This window comes from Poecilia formosa, unplaced genomic scaffold (assembly GCF_000485575.1).
Source record: "Poecilia formosa unplaced genomic scaffold, Poecilia_formosa-5.1.2 Scaffold493, whole genome shotgun sequence".
NCBI classification, from domain to species: Eukaryota; Metazoa; Chordata; class Actinopteri; order Cyprinodontiformes; family Poeciliidae; genus Poecilia; species Poecilia formosa.
The window spans coordinates 193926-205399 of NW_006800432.1; the positions used below are offsets into that span (position 1 = coordinate 193926).

Consider the following 11474-nt stretch of genomic DNA (forward strand, 5'->3'; position numbering starts at 1 on the left):
GCTGCAAAGTAATTCTGATCTTTCATCCTTACCTGGGGAAGGTGATGCCAATGAATCCAGTTTGTTTCGTAAAACGGTTGAAACACACAGAACAGGACTGAAGGAGCTCCGATCCCTGCTGCCACATACAAGATGGCGGACGCAGTTACGTAGGACTCAGCGCTTCATGAGGCGTCTACATATTGATGTTTTTGCTCTCACCTCTACCTGTAACCATAGACATAATATAAGACATATTATATTATGTCTATGTCTGTAACATTCATGGATCACTAATTCTCTTGTTTTAATGCAAAATGCTCTGTACCTACTGCCATCTAGTGGTAAGAAAATTACATGATTACACCGCTAGCCACTACTAGCCATGGTTTCGTTCACACCGAGCTGAAGTGCAGCGGCTTTATTTCCCTCCTGTAGTGGCAGATCGACAGTCCTCAACTTAAAAGCTGCATCATATGAGTTTGAAAACATTTCTCCGCCGTGCCTGCTGCTAGCATGTGGTTGTTCTAAATGAAAATCAACGCGTTCTTCTTTGATCTACAATTTTGACTTCTAATGATTCACTTCCTGCTAGAGAGCCCCCTGGTGGTTGAAGAAAAATACACAGAAAAGCTGCACCGGGCTACAATCCGCATGGTTCAAAGTTTAGGAAAAAAGTAGCAGCTTATAGTCCAGAAAATACGGTACTGTAGGTGAAATTGAATAATTTCCACGGCACACCTGACGATCACCCACGGCACACTAGTGTGCTGCGGAACAGTGGTTGAAAAACACTGATTTAGGATATAACTGGCATCTAGAGGTGGAGCTGATGATGGCGGGCATCTGAGGAAGAAAGTCTGCCATGCAGCTGGAAAGTTTCCTCCAGCCGATCATATACCAAAGAAGATCTGAGAGTAAAGCTGGAATCTGGTTCTTCCCGGGTTCTGAACGACTCCTGATCAACCGCCTGGTCTGGGTCAAACACGCCTCAATGATGAACCCCAAGAAAGCATGTGTGGGGCGCCTGGTTGCTCTGAGCTGCTGTCCTGTAATGCCTGGCTGCGCTTCTAGATCAAACGTCTGAATCGTCGTCATTCAGCCCCTCCCCCCCCCGTCTAACAGTAACAAACGGCAGCAGGATGGGAAGAAATATCGGTTGGTATCGGCCTGGTTTTATTCATCGGACTGGTACAGATGTTGGTGCCAATATATTGTGCTTCCCTAGATGCTCAAGCTGACTTCTGTCCAAGAAAACTTGAGCTTTCAGTGTTTCAGTTTTTCACTCTTCCTGTGGCTTTTTGAGACGAGAGTAGAAAATGTGTCTGACTTGATGGTAACAGGATTAAAGAGGTAAAATATCAATGTAGACGGTCAAAGCTTACTCTCTGCTGATCTCTCTCTTCACCTAATGAACTAATCAGAGCAGGAGCCGCGCTGCTGGGTCCGCCTGAAACGCAGAGAGCTTCGCTCAGGAACGCAGTGCAGCATCTGAAGGATCATCCAGGTCCTGATCCAGGCCTGTCTGGATTTAATCCCACATTTTGAACAGTGAATTTCAGGTCAACCGATGGAAAGTTTTCAGGAATGACGTCTGTCCGCCAGTTTGGTTTTAGGGAACCATTTGTCCTGGTAGGGTGGAGGTTTGGACCGAGGCCTGGACTCCATCTACAGAAATCGGCCCTGAGAGACGTTTCCAGAGCTGAACAGCTGCTGATCCAGATCACTTCAACAGATCACTGAGGTCTGCGTCGCAGGAAACGCCTCAGCTCCTTTCAGCCGATACGCCGATGGAGGGAAGCAGCCTGGCAGCAACGCAAGAGTTCAATTGTTCTAATCCCAGATTACACAGTTTAAATGCTGCTTTTTAACCTGAACACGAGTCAGTGGTTCTCACCGACTCAACCGAGTGTGTGTGTGTGTGTGTGTGTGTGAGAGAGACAGCTGGCTCGTCTGACTTTGCCGTGACATCTGGGAAACCCTCCGGTGTGCTGCCATGAACGCTGGTTGATGTCGCTATTTAAATGCAAATGTGTGTGTGCTGCATCACTCTCTCTCTCTCTCTCACACACACACACACTCGGCAGAAAAACAATATTTTATTTCAAATTCTTTACAGCTTTATTTAAATGTCACATTGACATTTTTCAACTAATAAAAAGTAATTAAAATATAACATTTATAAAAATTTATCTGAAATAAAATTACTTCTATAAAATGTAGTTTTAAGTCAGAGAATTTCCTGGTTTTATGTATTTGGGAGCTGCAGCCTGTCGGCGCGGCTGCAGGACCCGGCGGCAGACGGGGAAATGAAATCAGGAATAATTTGTCCGCCGGCTGCAGCTGATGGATGGAGCGCCGACACTAACACGGTTTCTCTTTATGGAAATGAGATCAGATCCAGAATATCTCTGTTTTCCTGATGAACATTCTCAGAATGAAATTCCTGTCTCCAAATAATTTGCTCTGAATTAATCTGAAGTTCCAGGATTTAATCTGAGGAATTCATTCAGTGCAGCTTCAGAGAAATGGGGAAAGCAGAAAATATTAAAAACTATTTTATTTAAATTAGAACCCAGATAAAGTGAAACTGGTGAGTAATTTGTGGTTTTTGCTTGAGGCCCGGCGCACTCCTCTTCCTCTTCCTCCTCCTCCTCTTCCTCCTCCTCCTCTTCCTCCTCCTCAGACCTGCAGACAGCTCATTTATTGCTCCGTTTAAATTGAATTATCAGCTTTTTATTACGACGCAGAGCGAGCCGCAGGCTCTGATCCTCATTACCCAGCATGTTGTTGTTACGGAGTATTGATCAGGACTGATTGATCGGAGGCTGGGAAGCTTCACAAACTAAACTCTGGGAACTAACTCCTCTTCCTCAGCTTCCTCCTCTTCCTCAGGCTGGAGTAGACCTGAGGCTCTGATAAATTCCCGTCTCCCTCTGCGGAGCTTCTTCTCCTTCAGCTTTTTATTTCTCCAGAAAAACATGAAAGCCCTCCGCCTCCTCTTCCTCCTCCTCCTCGTCTTCCTCCTCGGCCCGCCCCTCGGAGCCTCGGAGGCCCCAGTGGAGCGGCGGTGGGCCGGAGCGCCCCGGCTGTGAAAAGCCTTTTCTCGCTTCCTGTCTGACGGTTCGGAGTTAATCAGCTGAACGTAACGAGGCGCAGCGGCTGCTGCAGCAGATGCAGCGGCTGCTGCAGCCGCGGTTCTGTTTCTCCAGTCTGAACATAAGGATGGAGGAAGCCGTCAGCAGAGGTTCTGACCCGATCGGACCTCCCCTCCCGACCCGCTCAGGGAGGTTCTGTGGACCTCGGCGCTGCTGGACAGAACCGGGTCCTGGATCTTCTTGTCCGGGTCAACGTTGGGTTTTGTGCAGAACTTGGATTTGGACCTCCCGGATTCTGACCCGGTTCTTCAGCGATGACCTCTGACCTCAGATATTCGGTCCTGGCATCTTCCTCTGGCCCGTCCAGAACTAAAGACACGACCAGAACACGTGATCCAGGCGACGGTTCTGGGTTGTTCCAGCAGTGACCCGGTTCATCAGCAGATTCAGGTTCTTCTGGGTCAGCGGTACCAGTCAGGGTTCTGTTGGGTTTTCACAGAACTCTGAGATCTTCTGTTGCTCAGGTTCAGAATTCTCCTGGAACCGTTTGGGTTCCGTATGCAGTTTGGTTCTAGTTCAGTTTGGTTCCGGTGCAGATGGTTCTGGTTTGCTTAGGTTCTGATTTGGTTTATTTCTGGTTCGGGTCCGGCTTGCTGTTTGAAGAATCGATCCTCTGACCCGTCGGACCTCGGAGGTCCTGATGGGTTCTGGCGCTGCGTTTCCATGGGAACCAGTTCAGTAACTGGTGGGACTGGTGCAGCACACACACTGCTCCGTCAGTGTGTCGCCCCCCTGCCCCCCTCTCTCTCTCTCTCTCCCTCTGTGGGTCCAGGCCCCGCCCCCGGCCCGCCCAGGCCCCGCCCCCGCCGTGATGTCAGCGGCTGGGAGGAAGACCCGTGGGGTTTTTGGGTTCTGCCGTCCAGTCCTGTGGGGCCGCAGGGCTGAGAGTTTGTGGTCCGTCCCGGGCGGCCGCCTCGCTGCTCTCTTTGGGGAAAAGCCGAGCGCTGGGCTTCGATTCGCCGTCCGAAGTGTTTCCTCTGAGGATTCTTCCTCTCTTCCTCCTCCTCCTCTCCTCTGCGGGTTCATCATGTCGGCCGACTGTTGAATCTTTTTTTTGTCCTTCCATCGCCTAAAGTTGAATAAAAGAGAAAAACAGAAAGTTCTGAAGCCAATAAAGAACTTTTCAGATCTCCCAGTTTTTGCTGTTAGTCCTCCATTATTAAAATGTCTTCCGCCCTGAAGCTGCGCTCCGTCCAGTAGCGCTGCGTTCCTGCAGTCCAGCTCTTCTTCTTCTGGTGTTTTTTTGTTGGGAGATGTTTGGGATCCAGGACAGCCTGCCTCGCGGCGCCGCGGCCGGCCTGAAGGAGGAGCCGCTGGCCGTCCGCTCCTGGATGCACTCGGCCGGCGTGGTGGACGCCAACACCGCCGCTCAGAGGTAAGCTGCTGCCGCCCCAGGGGATTCTGGGAGCTGGAGTCCCAGCTCTCTGCTCCGATGTTTACAGATGGGAAAAATTCATTCTCCTCAGACAAAATCAGTCCACTGACCGTCTGCTGAAACTTAATGTTAATATTTATTATTCTGCAAATGGAGGAAAAAATCTGGTTAACACAAAATGAAAAACTGTTTTAATTAAAAATGAAAGTTTTCCTGATTTTAAAAATGATCAGGTCAGAATGTGTGCTACGTTTGAAATGCAGACAAAATAAATATGTATATATGTTTATGTATTTTTTTATATTTGAGAGAAAAATACATTTGATTTTGAGAAAGCTGTAAATGTTTTTCCTGAGGAATCTTTAAAATAATTTATTTATGGCGTTTTAACTTGGCTGCCAGTTTCCACCAGAAAAGAGATTTTCAATCTTTATGGGACTTTTCTGGGGAAACAAACATTACATAAATAAAAAATAGAAGTTCTCCTCAAATCTGAGATGATTTTTATTCCTGTGAAGGAAAAAACATTTATAGCAAGTTATTAAAATGATTTTTCTTCTAATTATTTTAAAAAGTCTGCATATATTTCTATTTCGTAAGTGGAGCAGGCTGGACTTCTTTGCAGCGGCTGCGTTTGAACATCGTTTCATCTCCTCAGCTTGAATTATTCAATACACACAACTTCAATTAAAATAAATAAAATCATTCAAATCCCTTTGAAATATTAACACAAAGATTCAGGTCTGCAGAGCTAAAAGAAAACTAAAATAGAATAAAAGATCTACATTCAGGAACATTTATTTTAAGTCAGTCTTTTTATTTTCAAGTAAAAATATTAAAATGAATATCAAATGTGTTTGTTTACATTAAATAAAATGACACTGAGCTAAATAAAACCTCAATGAATCTAAATTAATTTAATCTGAAAAGAAAATTATTTTCCACATTGAGAAATAAAAGATTCTTTAGCACCTGACTGTGAGCGGCTGATTATTTCTGGGATTATACAGTAAAGTCCAAATTGAACCTTAATGTGATTCTGCACAGTAATTATTATAATCACACAACCCTTTAATAATACAGCTTATTATTCACTTTATGGAAAATCTAATCCCAGAACAATTATAGAAACAATTATGACTTTAAGGTTTAAAGTAAATATTTAACATTTAAAATATCTGTTTTAATAAAATCATTTAGCTGATTTATTCTGAGGATTTAAAATTATTTATTGACCAAATGTTTCAGTGTGTTTGTGTCCACTGCTGATTTTTATATTTCATGAACATTATTAAATATTGAAGTGTGTGTGTGTGTGTGTGTGTGTGTGTGTGTGTGAAACAAGCGCTCCTGGTGTTCTCAGTCATATTATAATGAGGAGCAGATTTACTGTCGGGGTCGAAGCTGCAGTTTGACTTCATCTCCATGAATATTAATCAGTCGTGACTCCACTGTGATTCTTAACTTTATTTCCTTTGACTAGACCTGAAGCCGTGCTTTCATCGCCACACACAAACTAATCAAAGGCGCCAACGCGCATCCCAAACACGTTTCTGATGCGTGCAGCCAGGTGTGGCGACCTGCAGACTGTCCTCAGAGGAGCGCTCCATTCATGCCGCGCTGCGGCAGCCGCTTTCCAAACTGGTGGATTTTTACTGGTCACCAGTGTCACGATGATGTTTTAGATGAAGCTTCAGAAAAATGCATTCTGGTTCTGAAAACATCACTGCAAATACTCTACAGATGTTGCAGATAAAAACAAATGTGAGGATTTATTTTAAAAACACAATTTAAACTGAACTTTATTCTTATAAATGCAGGTTTCTGTCTCATCTCTGAGCTGCTTTTTTGTATGAAAGATGAATTGACTGTATAAAATAAAAATGTGTTATGTTACATGTAAAATCTATAAAACAGTATTTTAGGTGATTTTTCTGCTCGTGTGTGTTCCAGCGGGGTGGGGTTAGCGCGAGCTCACTTTGAGAAGCAGCCGCCGTCCAACCTGAGGAAATCCAATTTCTTCCACTTCGTTCTGGCGCTGTACGACCGGCAGGGGCAGCCCGTTGAGATCGAACGCACCACATATGTCGACTTTGTGGAGAAAGAAAAGGTGAGTCAGACAAAGGCAGGGAGGAGCTGTGACACAAACCAAACACACCCACTGGACATCAGAAAAGCAGATGCACCTGCCAGGTGACAGAAACCCCCAAACATCTGGCAACTTATAAAACAAACGCACCCTGAAATCTAATAGATGGATAAAAACATGAACTGTGAGCTTGGAGGTCAGCGCGTCTTAAACAAACTGCAGGCTGAATGAGCGTTCTTCTTCTGTTGTTTTAGGAGCCGAGCGGAGAGAAAACCAACAACGGGATTCATTACAAGCTGCAGCTACTTTACAGCAACGGTAGGTGCACTTCTTTCACTGTACAGAGCAGCTGAAGCCTGCAGACCAACATGAACATGGCCGATTTCTGCCTTCAGGTGTCCGAACGGAGCAAGACCTCTACGTCCGACTCATCGACTCCATGACCAAACAGGTGAGCGATTCAGGAAGCTCATCTTCCTCCTCTCCATATTATTAAGTTCCTGTTCTTCAGGGAGATTTAAGCTGACGACAGGAGAAAAACTTCCCACTGAACACCAAATGGAAATTTTCTGTGGTTTCATTTACTTCTCATGTTTCTAGCAAAGAACTGATTTTATTAAAGAGTTCTGACAGTTCGGACGAACTGCACACTATTTCCACTGGTTCTGTTGGTGTGTGTGTTCTTGTTGGTTCTGGTTCTGTATGGTAATTCACTACTTGAAGCAAGGTTAAAAGCAGATATAAAACGTCATAACGACCATATTTTACTTTATATGTTTTTAAAAAAAATCAAAACAAATATTTTCTAAATATTCTTCAAATATAAAAAACAGAAACACTAAATTAATAACTATAACATTTATAAAATTAAAACGACTAACTAAAGTAAAATATGTTATCATATGAAAGTAGTGAAAACTATGGTGAAAACAGCAGATCAGACCGCTGTCTGGGTCCGGATCAGCCTGACTCACCCGGAACCGGAACAGAGCCGCTGGGTTTGGTTGTGGACTGGAGAACTGATTCCTCTGAACTCAGGCATAAAAATCCAACTCAGAAGCTTATATATTTAGATTTTTACCTTAACTGAAACCTTTATTTGGTTTGAAATTATGTTTTAATAGGTTCCATTCTGTAGAACAATGCCATAGCGAGAAAAAATAATGAATATTTAATGAGGTCAAATTTGATTACTTGAACGATTAAAATGTTTTCTTTGGCTCATCTCTCCCTCTCTCTCTCTCTCTCTCTCTCTCTTCTTTAATAAAATTACAAATTGTGTATGATCTCACATTATTTATAACGTCCATGTGCCTATCTCATTAATATCTCAGCCACTCGGCTGTAAAAATCGTTCTTGCTTACATCTGGCCCATCAGTCAGACTGGACCGGTGCTATTCTGATGCTAACTAGCCTAGCATGTCGTAGTTGCTCACCTTCATCCCGGGAGGAGGCAGGCTGGTCTGGGGGTCAGGACCGCTGCTGACTCAGACTCGTCTGCTGGTAAATGTGGTAAAAGGTACAACGACAACTTAATATATGAATTTATATCTTGCTAAGTATTTCCTTTGACTAATGAGATGTTAGACAAACGGAAGCTAACACTCGTCGGTCGCTAAGCTAACAGGTAGATAGTCACTCACCTCTCAAGGTGAAAAACTGTGTAACAGATTAACATGCTTTATTTCTTCTTTTTATTTTTTCTCTCTCCTTTTTAAAAACCTGTTTTATATTTCAAAGCAGCATCGTTATTATTTGTGTGGTTCTCATTCTGTCTGCTACTAAACGCCGTCAAACGCTAAAGCAGAACAAACAATTTCAATCAGAAACAGGGGGGCGTTCACTAAATATGGAAGTTTGCTTTTTGTCTGTAAGTGGTAACATTTAACTTTTACAGGATAAAACAAGTAAGAACACAGCCATCAGTGTTATTATTGAGAGGGCCCCCCCAACATATTTAAATACATTTTTTTTTTAAATCTTCTTTTAGGGGGACCCTGGCAGTCAGGGGACCTTGGAAATGTCCAAACTTTCCCCCATCCCTTTATTCCGAACCCCCATGAGGCTTTGCGTGATTCATAGGCGCGACTTCCGCCGCAACCCGGAACCGCCATTTGTTTACATGTTAGCAACTCTCTAACCGGCTTTCCACAGAGGTTTTAGGCTATAAAATATGTGGGAACTCCAGCTATCACAGCTTAAATGCGGCAATATTCTTTTACTGCTACCTACAGCTAATGCGGGGAGGGATGGCGACTTGAAGAAATGGCCGCAAATAACCCGCACTAGCATATTTAGCTACTTCACTGACTCGGTTGCTTCGGATGCAGATGCGGGTTTTTCTCCACTGGCTTGTTGTCCACACAATACAGTGAGCACACATAAAGCATTTTGGGTTCTCTCTTCAAGTTTAGAGCTTTTAGTCAAATTCTTTTTTGTTTCCTTATCTGTCGGTAGGCGATGAAAACTACCGCTTACCACAGAAACTCTGCCTTTTTGTTTCGGGAGCACATTCAAAACACACCTGCTGCTGCAGCCACAAACTACACCTGGTCGGATTATTAGAGTACAGCTATGAACAGCACAACAGTTCCCCGAGCTTCACAAGGGCATCTTAAGACACTTTCCAGTGGTAAGTTGCTCTCTGTAACAGATTAATATGCGGTTCGGTTCGGTTCTGGTCCAGTGGGGAGATTCTCCATATTTCTCCGCTGATTTGCAGCGACACTCAGAACGGAGAACCTCGAGGTTCTGGTTCTGATGGATTAAATAAACCCAGATATTTTATTTTGTCTTATAAAAAAAAGTATTGCTGCCCCAAACATAATGATAAAGACTCTGATCATGAACTTTATTATTTTTTAAATTTAAACAAAAAATAAAATTCACCTCACACCGAGCTAATATGTAGTTCTGGTGTTGGTGTGTGTGTTCTGGTTGGTACTCGTCAGTTCTGGTCGGTACTGGTTGTGTGTACTGGTCATGTTGGTGTGTGTTCTGGTTGGAACTCGTCAGTTCTGGTCAGTACTGGTTGATATTGGATGGAGTGGTGTGTTTGTTGACTCTGTGGTTTTCAGCTCTGGCTCTGTTGGACCAGAACCGGTTTGTTCCAGTTTCACCTCCTCAGCAAACATCTGGTCGGGTTCATGCTCACGCACAGAAGCTCTTCGCGATGAAACTGAAAAACTGAAAAGTCAAGTGTGTGAAGCAGCACAGACACCAATTTCTGTTCCCAGCAGGCGGTCAGTTCCCCCTGCTGGAGGAGTCCTGACCTGCGGCAGCAGAAAGACCAACCTGTGTCTGAAGCCACAGGCCGACTCCATCCCTCTGAAACTCCTCTGATCAGATTCCACACAGTCTGATCAGAGTTGATCACAGTCAATACACATGATCACTTCAATCAACAGATGATTCACAAACTCTTTAAATTTTGAAACCTGTGAATATTCCTGGAAGGAGTCTTTAAATGATCAGTTTAAGCTCTGATCATCAGCTGATCTCCAGCCTGCAGGGGTGCAGTCAGGACCAGTTTCTGTGTGGCAGGAGACTCCGTTAGCTACCTCCTGAAGAGAGGCCTGCCAGTCTGCAGGTGATCTTCACTTTCTACTGTGACACTAATGGAAAGCACCAGCGCTTAAATCCAACAAGTCATTTACTTATTGCGCCTTTAGCGCTGCTCTGAGTGGAGACGTTTGGCTCCAGCTGCTTCCTTCGAGCCTCCAGTGGAACTTGCTCCTTCCTGTTGCTTCAGTCTCACTAGTCACCAACAATGAGTCCTAATTGAGACAAAGGTTCAACCTGCTCTCTAACTCGAGTCTCTATTTCAGGCCATCATCTACGAGGGCCAGGACAAGAACCCAGAGATGTGCCGAGTCCTGCTCACTCATGAGATCATGTGCAGGTAAGAACACCTGGACTCACCTGACCAAGAGACTACAGGCTCTCCAAGCTGGAAACAACCAGAACCAAACCCTGTAGACTAGAGTTAGACCTCCAACCCCAGTTATACTCAAAGCTTAGGAATAAATGAATGAACTGGTAAAGAACCAGAACACCAGCAGGTACCAGTCAAATGTTACCTGATGCCAGTCAGTTCCCTGGTTGGTACCGTTCTATGACCTAACTGGTACCAGCACTCTCCCTCTTCTCTGCACCATGTTTGGGTCACAAGAACAGAAAAAACAATTGAGTTAGAGGAGAAGTTCTGGGGAAAAGTTTTTCCTGAATTCTCAATATCTCTGTTTCTATTCAAACAAATAAAAACATGGAGGGTTTCCCTAGGTTTTGTTACCCTGGAAAGGCACAAATATGCCAGTTAAGCGTTTCCTACATCAGAACTTGTTCAGTAAATGTTTCCATCTACCCTGGCATGTTAACTGTTTTTTGGTAAAGCCAAAGACCTCCTGAAGAGAGGCCTGCCAGTCTGCAGGTCATCTTCTTTAAAGATTAATCTGATGGAGCTGTTTGTCCTTCTTTGTGTTAGCCGCTGCTGCGACAAGAAGAGCTGTGGAAACAGGAACGAGACGCCATCAGACCCGGTCATCATCGACAGGTAGTGCTTCAACACACCCACAGACGGCTGATAACATGCTACCATGTGGTTCACCGCTGCTGCTTCACACACCAGCTAGCTGGTCATGACAGAAATAGAAATAATTCCACAGCTGGAGTCTAGATTTTCTCTGAGAAAAAACGACAACCATTAAAAGCATCATCAACATGTTGAAGCTGCAAGAGAACAAGAAAATGACAAGAACAGCTGATGTCAAAACACTGAAACACTAAAACACAGAAACACTAAAATACAGAAACACTAAAACACTGAAACACTAAAACACTAAAATACAGAAACACTAAAACACAGAAACACTA

General features: G+C 44.0%; 1 protein-coding gene and 1 long non-coding RNA gene across 3 annotated transcripts in view; one reads left to right on the forward strand and one right to left on the reverse strand.

The window, feature by feature from the left end:
• Positions 1–2176: 2176 nt before the first annotated feature.
• LOC103156701 (transcription factor COE3-like) overlaps positions 2177–11474 on the forward strand; it is a 47644-nt gene continuing 38346 nt past the window's right edge. Inside the window, exons 1-6 of one of the 2 annotated variants that reach the window (XM_016664534.1) lie at positions 2177–4512; positions 6466–6622; positions 6856–6919; positions 6997–7052; positions 10430–10503; positions 11086–11154. In XM_016664534.1, the coding sequence (XP_016520020.1) occupies positions 4391–4512; positions 6466–6622; positions 6856–6919; positions 6997–7052; positions 10430–10503; positions 11086–11154 (542 nt within the window). In that variant the 5' untranslated portion in view covers positions 2177–4390. The remainder of the gene's footprint in view (positions 4513–6465; positions 6623–6855; positions 6920–6996; positions 7053–10429; positions 10504–11085; positions 11155–11474) is intronic. The other variant, XM_007578846.2, reaches the window with a different exon arrangement.
• On the reverse strand, positions 5960–8554 carry LOC107833987 (uncharacterized). The gene is made up of 4 exons (XR_001659749.1): positions 8246–8554; positions 8039–8102; positions 6491–6603; positions 5960–6249 (listed from the first exon to the last, which is right to left on the reverse strand). It is a non-coding gene; the product is annotated as an uncharacterized LOC107833987 (long non-coding RNA).